This window comes from Dermacentor andersoni, chromosome 6 (assembly GCF_023375885.2).
Source record: "Dermacentor andersoni chromosome 6, qqDerAnde1_hic_scaffold, whole genome shotgun sequence".
NCBI lineage: Eukaryota > Metazoa > Arthropoda > Arachnida > Ixodida > Ixodidae > Dermacentor > Dermacentor andersoni.
Genome location: NC_092819.1, coordinates 106,421,122 through 106,437,759, shown reverse-complemented (window position 1 = coordinate 106,437,759; position 16,638 = coordinate 106,421,122). Strand labels below are relative to the sequence as shown.

Below are 16,638 nucleotides of genomic sequence, written 5' to 3'. Positions count from 1 at the left end.
ATTGGAACAAATAATTTCTATGTGGCTTTTCCATGATAGTGATGATGTCATGTGTATTCCGAGGTATTTGTATGCTGATGTGGCTTCAATAGGGACATTATTCATTGTGTACATGTCGGTAATGAGGGTGCGCTTGCGAGTAAATGACATTGATTTGGACTTTGAGAGATTTAGTGGCATATGCCATTTGTTGCACCAGTCGTCAATGATATGCTAGTCAAGTAGTAATTGTAAGGAGTCTTCATACGAGTCAATTGTATTGTAAATGGCATAGTCAGCAAATAGCCGTAGTTTTGTAGTAATGTTAGCCAGTAGGACTCTATTCTCATGCCATCGTCGTTATACAATCGTTGTACATTCACTGTCACACCGTCGTCATGATGCCATCGTGGTCGTTCAGTTGTCGCCGTTTGAGCATCGTCATCCAATTCTCATCATGCCGTTTTTATGCCATCATCATCTTACAGCCATTGTCATACAGTTATCATGCCATCGCATGCCATCCCATTCTCATCATGTCATCCGATTCTTATCATATCATCATCATATACTCGTCATCCCATTGTCATGATGCTGTTGTCTATTGCCTTCGTCGTTCCATAGATGCTAGTCCTTCTTTGTCTTTCCAACGTGACCACGCTGTTGGCATTCAGTCGTGATTATGATGGCGCTGTCATGCCATTGTCGTCATGCATTCATTGTCATCGCATCGCCATGGTGCCGTCATGGTTTTTCAGTCATCCTCATTCCAGCTTCGTCATCTGATTTTCACCATTTCATGCCGTCATCGTCATACAGTTGTCATTCCATGGTTGTCATGCACTCGTCGTCATCCCATTGTTCATCGCCGTCATGCCATCATTATGTCATCGTCATCATGGTAGAATCGTCAATGTGCCATCATCATTCAGCAGTCATCGTGTATTTGTTGTCATACCACTGTCATGATTCTGTTGTGGTCATTTTATCATCGTCATTCCAACATTGACATTTTTATTCTTGTCATACCATCATCGTCATACAGCCATTGTTATGCTGCCATCATTATACCATCATCATTTCAGAACCGTCCTCCCGTTGCCCTCATGCTGACATCATGCTGCCGTCATTATAGCATCATCATTTCAGAACCATCTTCTCATTGTCCTCATGCTGTTGTCATTATACGGTAGCCTTTGTCGGAGCCTGTGTATGTTTAGAAAGCCTCAAGCCTCACAGGGGAGCATAATGCTTACTCTCAACGAGAATGCCATAGAACATCCTTTACACTGAAATGGCATAGATTACGCAGGACCTTCTGAACCCCAAGCAATTCGACGAGCTCGAGATTGGGAGTGAAAACGCCTAGCTCACGCCACAGCTTACGCCTAAACATTCGCATTATGCACGTGTAACGGTCCTGTTAGTCTTTTTTTGTTTTTAAGTCTGGTTGATTTCCTTGCTGTCCTTTCCCTTTCTTCTCTTTGCATATTTGCTCAGTGTCTCAGTGGTTGGATCAGATTGAGTAAAAGGGCGAGTGTATTTCACTGAATGCCGCCCTTTTCACCCAGGATCGATACACGGCCCGCTCAGTGGACAAGTGGCAGTGCTCGCTCGCAGCAACCTGGTACTCTTCAACATGGCTGTTGACATCGTCTGCAACGAGGGCTTCACACAGCTTGGCCTCAGCCATGTCCGAGGTGCCTTTGTTGGGGCAAGTCCTTCCGATTCTCTGTCATGTTCTGCCCTTGTCCTGGGACTTGAATAACAGGACCGATGAGAACCATTTGTGAAAAGGACTTCCTTTTCCTCTGGCATGTCATCAAAGATATGTTGAGCTGCAGCACTTACTTTAAAAAACGGGTGAAAGAATATGTTTTTATATTCATAACACATGTTAAATGAATGCATGTCATGTACAGAACGCTGTAACAATCATCCTTGGATTACAAGGCGGCACTGTGCACTGTTGTGCAGCCACAAATTAAAAAAACACTGCACTCCCTTCCGGTCTTTTCATGTTGTGACCCCAGAATGGTGATGCACGGGAAATTGTTGTGGAAGAACTTGTGGATTGGTCTATCAACAATAGATGGGAGCATTGATGTGATGAGAGCTGGATGTGCATTCTTAGAAGGGAGAGGGGCCCACCCATTGTGTGCCACTAATCTTTGCATGAAGCTTTTATTCAGCCGGCATCACACGGGGACATTGGTCATCAGTGGCAGACATTGGGGTAGGTCTTCTGCTGGGAGGTCACGTCCCAGCTTTCTTGCCTCGTGGGCTTGCCTCTTCGATCACACAGTGGAGTACTGTGTCTTCGACTTGGCTCAACCCTGATGAGCCAAGTGGAAAGCGGGAACAAAAAAGACCATCACAATTGAACAGAAGGCAGCTATTTAAAGACTGTCATGTCAGGTGCTAAGTCGCATGTTGCACATGCCGAAGGTTATTTTGTTGTTTTATTCAAATTTCATCTCACGCGTAGTTGCGTAGTGGCTCCCCAGGCTGCAAAGCCCTCTTCTTATTTCCATGGTTACAATTGTGCAGCCTATTGGGCATACAGGGTCCATTATGAAAGTACCGTATTTACTCGATTCTAAGCACCCCCTTTTTTCACAATCGCAATGCCCGAAGTGAAGGGGGTGCTTAGATTCGAAAAATCTAGAATGACCCCCCCTCTCTCTTTTCGCTGTGACATCACGACGAGACGGGTGCAAGAAATAACATTTTATTTTGCAAGCATTTTGCAGACAGGGAACCCACCGCTCGTGTAGGATGCTCAGTCACTATCACTGCCACTCGAGTTCGTCGCACCGCTTGAAGCGCTGCTCTCGGTATCCCACAGCAGGTCGTCTTCCGTTCCGGGGAAGTTGTTTGTGATCGAGCACTTCTTAAATGATTTGGCCACAATGTCCACTTGGACCCTCTTCCATGCGTCCGAAATCCACTTTGCGATTGTTGGTGGGGACGTTTTCTGCAGCTTTCCCGTCGGCGTCTTCTTCTGGTAAGGGTTTCACAACCACTCTTCGTACTCCTGTCGGAGATTGGCTTTGAAGGGCTTGTTAACTGAAACATCGAGGGGCTGAAGCACTGGTGTCATGCCACCCGGAATCACTAGTCGCTAGTGATTCCGGGTGTCGCTATTGATGTTCCGAAGCTTTGTCTTTCCCTCTGGGGTCAGATGACCGCAAAACGCGTCCAACAGGAGCATCGACCGCATGCCTGCATGTCTGCTGAGGAATGATTCCAGAGTGAGCAAGCGCATTTGGGGGCCTTGGCTACGCGCTCTTCCTAACAAATAGAGGGGTGCTTAGATTCGCATGCAAAGTTTTTCCCCATCTTTTTCGCAAAAATAGAGGGGGGTGCTTAGAATCGCGAAAATACGATAATGTACATTTCCTGGGAAAAATAGATTTATTGACCGGACCTGTACAAATGGTCAAAATTCTTTGAAATACTCTCCCCCTGCATCAATACACTTGCAGATACATGTCTGCCATGCCTGGAAGGTACCCTGAAAGTCCTCGACGGGATTGTCTTTCAGGAACACTGTAGCATGCTTTTGGATGTTTTCCATGGTATCCCAATGCTTTTCTTTCAGTGCTCTCTTCAGTTGGGGAAACATAAAAAAGTTGCACGGAGCCAAGTCAGGCCTGTAAGGCAGTTGGAGAACCACCGGGGTGTTGCTCTGGGCCATGAAGTTGGTAACGATGAAGTACGTGTGGCTGGGGTCATTGTCATGGTGGAGCTTGACCGTGTCTTTGATGTCAGCTCTCATGCGCACGATCCAGCGTTTCAATCTCTTGAGCACTTCCAGGTAAAAGGCTGAGTTGACAGTTTCTCCCTGCGGTACAAACTCAAAATGGACAATTCCTCGGGCGTCAAAGAAGACAGTGAGCATCGTTTTGATTCAAGACTTGCTCATTCGCGCTTTCTTGAGGCGGGGAGATGATTTTGTGTGTCACTTGCTTCTCTACCTTTTCGATTCTGGGTCGTACTCGAACATCCAGGATTCGTCTCCGGTAGTGAAAGAGTTCAGAAAGTCCGACTCATTTTGAATCAAATCCAACAAATCTTCACAGTGCAAAAGTAGAAGTTCTTTTTGATCTTCTGTCAACACTTTCGGCACAAGCTTCGTGCAGAACTTGCGCTTTTGCAGATCCTCGGTCACTATCCCATAAACCGCAAATGTGGACATGTGTAGGGAAGAACTCTCGCCATATTTCCCGACCGGCTTTACCGCATTGCCATGGATAGTCGTGTCATAATAAAATCATGCATATCACTTTCATAATGGACCCTGTACATTGCATTAAGTGGCAATAATCGATATAACAAAGTAATTTTGGATCCCTCTTCAACTTCATTACGATAAAGTTCAAGTGTACTGTAATGCTAAGCACAGTGTTTTGTCGCCACTGTGCATGCCATCAACATTCTGCCCAAGTACTGGTGTTGCATTTTCACCATGAGCAGATAGCCAAAGATATTATGGAAGCATTTTTTTTTTCTTACGAAAAGAATCGGTCCGATTGTGTGTGTAAGCCATTGGTTGCCCTCTTATACAGACAAGTTGTGCCCTTGTATCTGTGACAATGATAGCAGATTGTGCATTTTCTTGCCGTGTGGCTATCTGAGTACTTGACATTGTTTGTATTTGTATTCTTATTGCTTTTCCTTCATTTTCCTTCTTTTGAGTCATATCTTTACCATGAAACCTTATACTATGGCTATGTTGCATCAATCAATTCCATCAGTTTAAAAGTCAGTGCTTAGTCTTTCATCCCATTTAGATTTTTACACTAATGTTCAAGCATGCAGATGGGTGATGACTTGGGTTTATTTCTTTGGAGATTCATAATGTCCTTGTAACTCACCTCAGCTGCTTCAGTTCGATGAGTGAGCCTTGTTTTTCTTTATTCATTTACAGTCGAACCCGGATATATTGAACACGAAGGGGATTGTGAAATAGTTCGATATATCAATAATCTGATGTACGAAATTGTGCCAATATAAGCTCCTAATAAAACCTGTGCACATCTCTGACATTTGCCTAAATGCATTTTGCCACTGCAATTTCTGCACCTTTTGCTTTAACTTCTTCTTTTTAAGCAGTTTTGTCTGTATTTTTTAATAATGTTTATTTTTGTAGATCCTGCCATATCATTGTTGATTATGCCTTCCTGGAGGCTTGTAAGGTTTCTTTAAAAAATTTCAGTGGCGAGTTAGCAGTAAATGCATGAGAAATTCATTAACATTACATTGCATATATTTGAGGTCCCCAATCCATGATTTAAGCCATGATCACCACATTGCAAAGTGTTGTTCAGGTGCTCACTCGATGGACACTTGTCCGAGGAGCAAAGCGCAACTGACGACGGTCTGGAACAAGGCATCGTCGCTTGCACCACACAACACATGCATGCACTTTCTTCTAAGCTCTCCCATCCCTTCTCTACCTCTGCCACGTGACCGGCTTCCCACACCTCACACTCATACACTTTTTCTACTTTGACACTCCTAATGCTAATGCATTAAAGATAGATTATTTGAAGTAAATACATCAAATTGCACTACCACACTAATGACCCATGGCAGAGGAATCGAGGGAGACATGAAATTTATGGAAGGAAAAAAGAAATTGTGGTCGAATCTCTCTTTATTCATACATAGCTTGTTAGCAGTTGCAAAAAGGGTCCGGAAGCGACTTGCAAGCATTACACTTTTATTAATCTCAGTCCAATTTCATTACACTGCGGCAAAGTTTTGCTTGTGCATCAGCTTTCACATGGCCTCCAAGAAAGCGGCATTCCACTGTTGCAACATGTTGCACCACAGTCTCACGTACCATACTTTTCGTGCACTGCGGTGCCACAGCTCATCTTCTGACAAGCACCATGCACAAAATAAAACAAAAGTTGATGCTGAAACTTCAGCTGAAAAAGAGATGATGGAAAGGAGACCACATGACAAGAAAACTTTGTCGTGCTCGTCTGCTTTCGATGCTGAAGTGCCAGCACGAATGCATACAAACTACCTAAGTTAACCCTACTTCTGAGTTCAAAATGCACGGAAAAGGCTCAATTCATTGTATTGAGATGAATTCAGAGCACCAGGGGCGCCTTAACAGTCATTGTTATCAGCGTACCCATTCCCCGATATGAGAAGGCATGCACTGGAAACAATGTATGAGAAATGTTTCGTTTGTTTCGGGCACCACCCGTAAACCAGCTAAGCTAATTTAACTGTTGCAAATTGATAATGACTTTGAAGCCCTTTTTCACCAGGGCATTGCCAGCTACGGATTCCAGCAGATCCTGGACATCTACTACCTCAAGTACCGGCCAGATGTTGGTGAGTCTGCGTTCCGAAAAACAGAGGCAACGTGCTTGCTTTAAGTATTGAGCCTGTTGTGCGCAGAAATTATACATCAGACAGGAAGATGAACAAACAATGCAGGACTTCGTTGTTTGTCCATCTTCTTCTTTGTGGTGTGTGCACATTTGGTTCTGAAGATCACCAATCAGCCCAACGTCACGTCATTTTGTAGTGCTCGCTTGCATAGGGACAGTAATGTCAATTCTAGCTAAAGTGATGGGTTAGTACTCCGAGGTATCCAAGGCCTCATTTTCAAGAGACCAAGCAAGAAAATTACGTAAACACATGACAGGATTGGTGCCACCACTATGACAACATGGAACTGGCTCCTAATGGCATCTTCGACCCTGTCTGTATTTGCCAAATTGCAGCCAACTGATTATAATAAAAGAAGTGCTTGCATTACATTTTAATGTGAGTGAAAGTGCATTTTGATAAAGATGTTCGGTTTTTCCTCCAGAAATCACTTTTCACACTCACCGCAGTGACTGTGACGGGCTGCCTCTGGGAACAAGGTCAAGGGTTCAATTCCTGGCCACATTTGCCGATGAAGTGGAATACAAAAATGCTTGTGTATAGAGCATCCAGTGCGTGTTAAACAGACACAAGACTGAAAAATAAGTTTAGCTGTATTAGTAAATTAGCTTTCTGCAATAGTGCAAAGGCCACCCTAACCATGAGAGGAGGGTTGATAAGCCGGAAAGAACACAAATGTGAAATACGTTTGGCAACGCCACCTTGAAATTCCTGCACAGGGTCGCCACGACGTCCTGAATTATGACTGCATCTTCTCGGGCCAAGTTAACTATCAGTAAAGGCAGACTACATTGTACTATGGTCTAAAGGAGCTAAGGACTGAACTTTGCAAGTTTTGTGAACTTTTACTTCAGTGCAACAGCCCAAATATGAGAAAATACTTTTGAAACTTGTGAAGTCACACTGATGTACTGGTAGAGGGATTTTGGCATGGAATTTTGAAAATTATGCAGATCTAGTGCACATCTTGGAATCTACGTGAAGCAAAGCTGTCACGTAGCGGTCAATCAAATGCTAGAGATTTGTCCATTTTATTCCTGTGCCTTTGGCGTAAAGGAAACTGGCATGCACGCACGTGCTTTCATGCACCCCAGCTGCGCAATGTGACACACGCAGCAGTCACCTCAAAGCTATTTGGTGTTGGTGCAATAGAAGTATACATGCAATTGTGGCCTAATGGTTAGAGCAGCAGGATGTCCACTTTTGGGCACGTATTTCAATTTTTCTTAAATGTGTGAGTTATTCTGCAAGACATCAGCAGCAGCCATAGTCAGGAAAGTCCGGGAGGGTTTGAAAAAGAAGTGTTGCTTTAAAAAAAATGTGGGGATTTTGCCTTTTAATAATTAACCTATTACTGTAAAATGAACAAACTTAGAATTTTTAAAATATATTTAACCGGTCTAAACTGATTGAGGGCTTCTGTTTGGTGTCCGTTAAAAAAAAGCCTTAGGTAGGTTAAGGGATCCCAAAATCATGACATATCTATCAGGAAAGATCCTGTGGCAATTGTGCCATTTTGATAATCCAGCAAATTGCTGTACCAAATTGTGCTGAAAGTGGAAAAATGATCAAAATTTCACCATGCTCCACCAGAAAAGCTTCAGCAGCTTTGGTTTTGGTAGGCATCAGCAAAAGATCGCAGGCGGGGTGCAGGGTGTTGTGTCGTTGGTCACGGAGGGAATGTAAAAGTAACTTTCGTATTCTGGCTGCCAGTGGGCGTAAACAGCCATACACACTTAAAGGGCCCCTCACCAGGCCCCATAGCAAATTTTGTTTATACGCTGGAAGTTGTTACGTGTCCTCTAGGGAGCATTCTGCTGCAAAAATTTGTCAAATCGGCTCATTAATAGCCGAGATTGAAATATTTCAGTGCTGCGAACCCACGATTTCAGCAGGCGAGCTCCGCTGCCAAGCGAGACACTCTCCCCACTTGCCCTGTCCGGCCTCTGCAAGCGAAATTCCTTCCCTGTGTTCTCCCATACTGGACCTCGAGGATCGCACGACGCATACATCACAGGCCCCGCCTTCATTTTTTTTTTCTTCTCATTTTTTTCCCCCCCTGCTACGCACTTCCGTGACGGTGCCGCGCGTGAGCTGTTGTCTCGTTCGCACAGCACACAAATTTTCTGCGCTGTGCACAAGGAAACATGACTAGCGGTATAATTCAGTGCTACACGAATACTGAGGCAGAACAAGCGAATCGCAGAGCATGTTCACACGCTGGAACCCGGTAGAAAATGGCACAGTTTTGGTACCTGCTCACGTGACTGCACGACCGTGGGGACAAGCAGACGAAGCAGAAGTACATATCTCTTGCTTTGGTGCGAAATAAAACAAAAATCAGGCAGACATTCTGTTTGTGTGTTTTATCATTTCTCTAAAGTTCAATTCGTCAATTCAAGCAACAGATCACACAGATAACAGATGTTGTCTTGAATAATTCTCCAAGGCGCGTGTCACCACCAGTGACGTCACACTGCAGACGCCAGTACAGTCAAACCTCGATATATCGAACACGGATATATCGAATTATTGCGTATATCGAACAATTTCTATATCACATGAAAAATCGCATGCATTTTTAATTCTTTATTTCGAACGGGGCCGGATGTAAAATGGGTATATCGAACTCCGCCGCCCCAGACCAAGTGCGCTCTGTTGACATGAGGCGAGCTTTCCCGCAACACCTCGAAGATAGCGGCGGCGCGATCGGCGTTCCAGACTGCTGCGTACGACAGCTGCCCACATCGGTTGCGCCGAGGGCGCCATTTGAACGTAGCGGCGTACACACGCGGCGGCTTGGAGCCAGCACGGCCGCCGCGATCACGCGCGCACCTATGCGCGCACGGCGGGGCAAGCCGCCTCGATCACGCGCGCACGGCGAGGCTTGCCCCCGCCGTGCGCGCGTGATCGAGGCGGCCGTGGAGCCAGTTGGAGCGCTTTGTCGGTGCTGAGCCACACATCATGTGCATTGCGGACTTCGTTGGCGGTGACGACTGCACCGGAACAGTGGCGGAGTTAACAGACGTGGAGATCGCGGCAGAAGTGACTGCTGAGCGGCCAAACGAAGAAGCTGCCGAGGCTGATCCAGCAAGCGCTGATGTTGCCCCGCTCCCGACTGCAACTGAGGCTGTAGCTGCTTTGGCCGTTGTACGCCGCTACTGCGGCGCAATAGAAGGCACTGGACTGTCTATTGTGGACCGTTTGGACTATGTTGAGGACGCCGTGGTCAAGCACGCGGTTGCCAATATGAAGCCGGCTACGCTGCTTCAGTACTTTCAGCGAACTAAATAAATACTTTGTTTGAAGCTTCATGTGAGTATCTATTGCGCCACGATTGGTTCATTGATTGATTTGCGCTAGTTTTTGATGCGTTTTCTACGTGATTTTATATATCGAATTCTGGCTATATCGAACTATTTTGCGATCACCGCGCTGTTCGATATATCGAGGTTCGACTGTATGTAGGTGCAGGCACATGAGTACGTCATCCTCCGGCTTGGAGCGCAGTGGCCATGAGAAGAAGGAAAAACAGTGTTCGGTTTGAAATTTCAGATCTTTCCGCGGCGCGTAGCGGTGTAATACTTTGCAGACACGATCGTTATTGAGCAATGTATGCTCTGTGCTGGTCAGCTCAAAATGGCCAGACCTGGTGAGGGGCCCTTTAAGCAATCTGAATATAACTAAAGGTAGCAACACTCTTTTATCTTGTCTGAGCCAGTAGGCGAGGGCAGGCGAGGAGGTCTGGGGCTCATCTGCGCCTCCCAGTTGGTGGAGCAGAGTCGCGTAGTTGTGTTGATGCCGTTTCAACACAATGTGCATGAGTGTCCGCGCGCTGCCAGCTGCACCTCTTTTTTGTTGTTTTTTTATCTAGTGCCATGACAACTGGCTGGTTCGAGAATGAACGTGTCGAACAGACACATTTAGAAATTCTTTGGTTTCATGCGTAATATTGTTATGTGTGGAAAGACGCAGACGAAAGAGGCTATTTACAGACTATTTACACTGGAGCCAGGCAGCCAGGCTGACACTCGCTCTACCAACTTCGTCATTCTCGTGGCGGCTCATCTCTTGAGCATCGCTCGATGATATCGTAATACTACCCCCCCGGTGGAAAAAGCGCCGTCACAGTGCTGTTAAATATCCAAGGCACGTGGAGAGTTGTAGATCTTGAGTTGGGCGACGTGGACAGTGTCACTGGTTTTCACAGCGGAGGACGTAGTGGGGGTGGCTAGAATGAATTCATAGGTGACATCGGTCACTTTGCGGAGCACGCGATATGGGCCTGTGTAACAGGAAAGCAGTTTTTAACAAAGGCCAACTTTACGCGATGGTGACCAAAGCAACATGAGGGTGCCAGGCACAAAATGGAAATCACGGTGACGGAGGTCGTAGCGTTGCTTCTGTTTGTCTTGAGACACTTGTAGACGAGCGCGCGTAAGTTGGCGAGCATAGCCAGCAAGAGCGATTGCATCATGGGCATAATCGCTAGTTGAAGCTTTGGCAAACGGAAGCACAGTGTCCAGTGGTAGCGTCGGTTCGTGGCCATACAAGAGGTAAAATGGGGAAAAGCCAGCAGTTTTGAGACGGGAAGAGTTCTACACAAAGGTAACGTAAGTTAGAGGCAGGTCCCAGTCACGGTGGTCGTCTGAAACGTATTTGGATAGCATGTCTGTAAGGGTGCGGTTCAAACGCTCAGTGAGGCTGTTCGATTGGGGGTGGTAGGAGGTGGTAAAATTATGCTGTATTGAGCAGGCACGCATGATGTCGTCGATGACTTTGGCCAAAAACGTATGGCCACGGTCTGTTAGCAATTGACGCAGATCACCATGCATCAAAATGATATCATGTAGGAGGAAGTCCGCAACATGAGTTGCGCAACTGGTCGGAAGAGCACGGGTTACGGCGTAGCAGGTTGCGTAACCGCCGCGACTGCAACTCACTTGTTTCCTGATGTAGATTCTGGAAATGGGCCGAGAAGGTCTAAGCCGACATGATGGAAGGGCTCGGCAGGGATGTCGAGTGGCTGCAGGTAACCAGCAGGGAGCTGGGAAGGCTTTTGCGTCGTTGGCAAAGTTCACAAGCGGCGACGTAACGTCGTACGGAATGGGCAAGGCCCGGCCAGAAAAAACGGCGACGTACACGGTCATAGGTTCGAGATATGCCGAGGTGTCCTGCCATTGGTGCGTCGTGAAGCTCTTCTAGAACGGTGGAGCGGAGGTATTTAGGTACTACAAATAGAAACTCTGAGCCGTCTGGATGAAGGTTACGACGGTACAGAGTACCGTCACGGAGGACAAAAAGGCGCAGAGTAGCATCGGCCGGAGAGGGTTCAAAACGGTCGATTAGTGCTCTGATGTAGGCATCACGGCATTGCTCGTCGGCGAAAGGAAGCAGCTGTGATACAGAGAATACGCAAGAAGCACTTGCAATATTGGAGGAGTCAGAGTCGTCAACAGGGTAATGCAACAAGCTGTCAGCGTCTTGGTGCAGGCAGCAAGACTTGTACACCACGGAATATGAAAATTCTTGTAGCCTCAAAGCCCATCGACCAAGCCGGCCTGTAGGATCTTTTAACGATGAGAGCCAGCAGAGAGTATGATGGTCAGCGACTACGGAAAAGGGGCGACCGTAAAGGTAAGGACGGAACTTCGCAACCACCCAGACAACAGCAAGGCATTCTCGTTCTGTAATGGAGTAGTTGCGCTCTGATGGTGCTAGGAGGCGGCTCGCATAAGCAAGAACCCGATCCTGGCCACGCTGATGCTGGGCTAAGACAGCACCTACGCCATGACTGCTAGCATCTGTACGCAATTCTGTAGGGGCATCAGGGTCAAAGTGGGCGAGAATGGGTGGTGAGGTTAGAAGAGTGACGAGACGAGAGAAGGCAGCGGCTTCTGCAGTACACCATGAGAATTGTACGCCTTTCTTCAAAAGATTAGTGTGGGGCCTAGCAATTGTCGCAAAATCTGGAACAAAACGATGAAAGTACGAGCATAGGCCTACAAAACTTCGAACGTCTGCAGCTGTCTTCGGAACCGGAAACTCTCGGACAGTGCGAGTTTTGTCGGGATCAGGCTGTACTCTGGAAGCATCAACGAGATGGCCCAGAAGAGTAATTTGTCGGTGGCCCAAACGACATTTAGACGAGTTAAGTTGCAGCTTCTCCTTTCGAAGTACATTGTTGTAATCGCACCGCTGGCACGAGTTGTTGGGGTCTCGGTGCTGGCGCCCGTTATTGCGAATGGGTCGCAAGCCCCAAGGGTAGCGTTGGCCTGGCGGCCTGGGGCACTGGAAGCATCCGAAGGTCCCGGCAAAGCATGAGAAGACTGGTAACAGAACAACTTGTTTATTCTAACATAGCAAAAGAGCGGCCGGTCAGGTCGACCGAAGTGGAGAGACGGGAGAGCACGTAACTCAACAGTACAAATCGGAGCCTCTGCTCTGGCGTCCGGGGGCAGCTGCTCTTATACCCTCGGCGTCGCGGTCCAAAAGGGAAGGAGGGAAGGTCACGGGATGAAGGTCACGGGACGGCGCAGCAGGGGCCCACGACGGCGCGAGCGGTTGAGCCGAGAGACCTCCAGGCCCCTCCTTCGGGGAACTCCGCTCCCCGGCTGCCGCGCTTTGACAAGCGAGGGCACACACACACACACGCACACACGAAGACACGTGGCACTGAAACACGCCTGGACACGCTTGGCGGGTAGGCGTCGCGGCGTCGTTGAACGGGCCAAAATGTCCGCCGCTTTGAACAAAGCCCCGGCGTCCGTTGCATCCGCGCCGGCATTACCGCGCGTTGTAGGCGAAACGTAACAGACCGCCCCGCCGGGGGAAGGAGATCCCGATGGTCAGGGGACTGCATCCGCTGTCCGGAGGGATGTCGCTCGATGATGCCCATAACCGAAGTCGGGCGTCCTTTGGCGTTTCTTGAGCGCAGTGCACAGAGAAGGCCTCGTTCTCACGTTCAGGTGCACACAGGACACTGCAAAGTGACTTCGGGAGAGTTGACATTTTGTTCTCGTTTCCGGCAAGCGTTAGAACTACGCCGAAAGTCAACCGCTCAGTCAGCAAGCACGGCACAACCCTCACTAAGCCCTGCCAGGCTCTTTCCCCTTTTATACTGCTGCCTAGTTCCTTACAGTAGTTTAGCAGCACTCAGAACGCGTCCACAAATCGGAAAAATTGCACTAAAAAGCACATCATCACTTTGAAACACTACACAAAAGCAATAGGTTAAAAATCCTGCCTCAGGAAGAAAAACATCAGTAACAAGCAATTTTGAGGCTGATTCCCACGTTAGGGGCTTCGACTTAAGCCATCGGCGTTACCGTTGAGACTCCCCTTTTTGTAACGCACCTCAAAGGAATATTGTTGCAAAGCGAGGCTCCAGCGCAGGAGGCGGCCATTTTTGGGAGAGATGGTCTGCAGCCATTGGAGAGGGCAGTGATCCGTTTCAATGATAAACCTCGAGCCGGCTAGGTAACATGACAATTTCTGGACGGCCCACACGATACACGCACACTCTTTCTCGGTGGCGCTATACGCCTGCTCACGACTCGTCAGCTTACGACTAGCATACAGGACGGGGTGTTCTACTTCTCCATTTTCCCGTTGGCACAGTACAACGCCCATGCCTCGCTCACTAGCATCGCACTGAACAACGAACCCTTTTGTGTAGTCGGGCGATCGTAGCACAGGCTGGCTTGTTAGGGCGCTCTTTAGGGCGCTAAAAGCCCTTTCCTTCGTCTCCTCCCAGACGACTGTTTGCGGCTCTGTCTTTCTTAGAGCATCCGTCAAGGGAGCCGCGATATCAGAGTACCTAGGGATGTACCTCTGATAGTAGCCGGCGACACCTAAGAACGACCGAATATCGGTCTTCGTGCGCGGTTGCGGGAAGTCTCGCACAGCGGCCACCTTTATTTCAGAGGGGCGGCGACGACCCCGACCAATCACGTGTCCGAGGTAGACAACCTCGGCCTGTGCTAACTGGCACTTGGGAGCCTTGACTGTCAAGCCCGCATCGCGCAGGCGGGTTAGCACTGCCCGCAAGTGCGCCATATGCTCAGGCCAGGATGCGGAGAATATCGCTACGTCGTCTAGATACGGTAAAGCGAATTCTTGCTGTCCCCGCAACACTTTATCCATGAGGCTTGAAAAGCAGTATGGCGCGTTCTTCAAACCAAAACTCAAAACTTTAGGACGGAAAGTCCCCATTGGTGAAATGAACGCCGCATACCTACTAGCCTCTTCTGTAAGTGGAACCTGCCAATAACCCCTGACAAGATCTAGGGTGGAAATAAACTGAGCGCTACTCACTCTCTCAAGGCGCTCCTCGATGTTAGGGATCGGATAAATTTGATCCTTAGTGATGGAATTAAGCCTGCGGTAGTCGACGCAAGGACGAGGTTCCTTGCCCGGTACCTCAACTAAAATCAAAGGGGAGGTATAATCACTCTCACCCGCTTCAATAACACCGAGCTGTAGCATTTTCTTTACCTCAGCCTCCATAATATCGTTCTGGCGGGGTGACACCCGGTACGCCTTGGATCGTACTGGCTCTGGGGAGGTAAGTTCTATGTCATGAGTAAGGACAGAAGTCCTACCAGGCCTCTCAGAGAACAGACCTTGAAACTCTTGTAAGAGCTGGTGTAGTTCTGTTTTCTGCTCAGGCGACAGCGATGCTTTCCTTATTAAGTCACTAATGACTTGATCGGTGTCTTTCCTGTTCGTCACTGAGCCTAGTCCCGGAAGCTCGACCGGAAGCTCTTCTAACTTTCCCGCATCGGGAATTTCCTCTCCAGTATCTGGTGCCTTTAACGCTACAGGCTCAATTTTATCCCGTTCGGGCGTGCCCTGAATACTAGCTTGCTGCGCCTCTGACCCTTTTTCATCGTTCAACAACGTCGGCCCCGCAACTACCGCCTTTGCAGCGAGCTCCCGAACCTTCGATCTGGTTAAGGCCTGAACGCTAGCCTCACCAAACAAAAGCCCCTTCTCGCGCAGGAGGTGATCGGACCTGTTCGAAAATAGGTACGGGTACTGGGGGGGCAGCATAGATGACACTGCGGCCTCCGTCTCAAGTACTCCGAAAGGCCCTTCAATAAGCACTTTTGCTACCGGCAGACACACGCTATGAGCTTCCACTGCTTGCTTGATCCATGCGCACTCGCCCGTGAACATATCGGGTTCTACGTAAGAGGGGTGAACTACATCCATTGTAGCTGCGGTATCGCGAAGCACTCGGCACTCTTTCCCGTTCACGAGGAGGTCTCGCATGTAAGGCTCGAGAAGCTTGATGTTCTCGTCAGTGCTGCCTAATGAAAAAAACACGACTTTTGGTTTTGTTTCTGGGCACTGCGCCGAAAAGTGACCCGGCTTCTGGCACGTATAACAAACGCGCGCTTGCCTCGTCTCGAACCGCTTTCTGCGTTCGGCTTCGGCTGCCGCCGTCTCCTTACGTTCGGTCGGACACTGCGCCGAAAAGTGACCCGGCTTCTGGCACGTATAACAAACGCGCGCTTGCCTCATCTCGAACCGCTTTCTGCGTTCGGCTTCGGTTGCCGCCGTCTCCGTACGTTCGGTCGGACTGCTTTCACTCGCATCCGAACTACGTGTGTCCCCCTTTGCTCTCAAGGGCGTGAACTTTGGCCTCTCAAACTTGGAGCCAAATTCACCCTTTTGACCGTCCTTAGCTCCACGAGCCCGACGCGTCACAAACTCCTCGGCTAACTCAGCGGCTCTAGCCACCGTACTAACGTCTGGCCTATCCAAGACCCAGTACCGCACGTTCTCAGGTAACCGACTATAAAACTGTTCTAGCCCGAAACACTGCAGAACTTTCTCGTGGTCACCAAACGCTTTCTCTTCTTTGAGCCACTCCTGCATGTTTGACATAAGCCTGTACGCAAACTCTGTATATGACTCACTTCTGCCTTTCTCATTTTCCCGAAACTTCCGACGGAACGCCTCCGCTGACAGCCGGTACTTTTTTAGCAGACTCGATTTCACTTTGTCGAAATCCTCTGCCTCCTCTCTCTCCAAGCGAGCGACTACGTCGGCCGCCTCGCCGGGTAGCAAAGTGAGCAAGCGCTGTGGCCACGTTTCCCGAGAGAACCCCTGCTTCTCGCACGTTCGCTCAAAGTTAACCAGGAACAAACCAATGTCCTCTCCAAGTTTAAACGGCCGCATCAGGTCAGTCATTTTGAACAATACTCGTTCTCCTGCACCGTGTGCCTGACTTCC

The 16,638-nt window shown here is 48.4% G+C and overlaps 1 protein-coding gene across 1 annotated transcript in view; it reads left to right on the top strand.

Annotated features, from left to right (window-relative positions):
• Positions 1 to 16,638, top strand: part of LOC126522243 (F-box DNA helicase 1-like) — a 135,822-nt gene that overhangs the window by 98,043 nt on the left and 21,141 nt on the right. The window contains exons 14-15 of the mRNA XM_055066347.2: positions 1,551 to 1,693; positions 6,270 to 6,336. Coding sequence (XP_054922322.1) covers positions 1,551 to 1,693; positions 6,270 to 6,336 — 210 coding nt within the window. The remainder of the gene's footprint in view (positions 1 to 1,550; positions 1,694 to 6,269; positions 6,337 to 16,638) is intronic.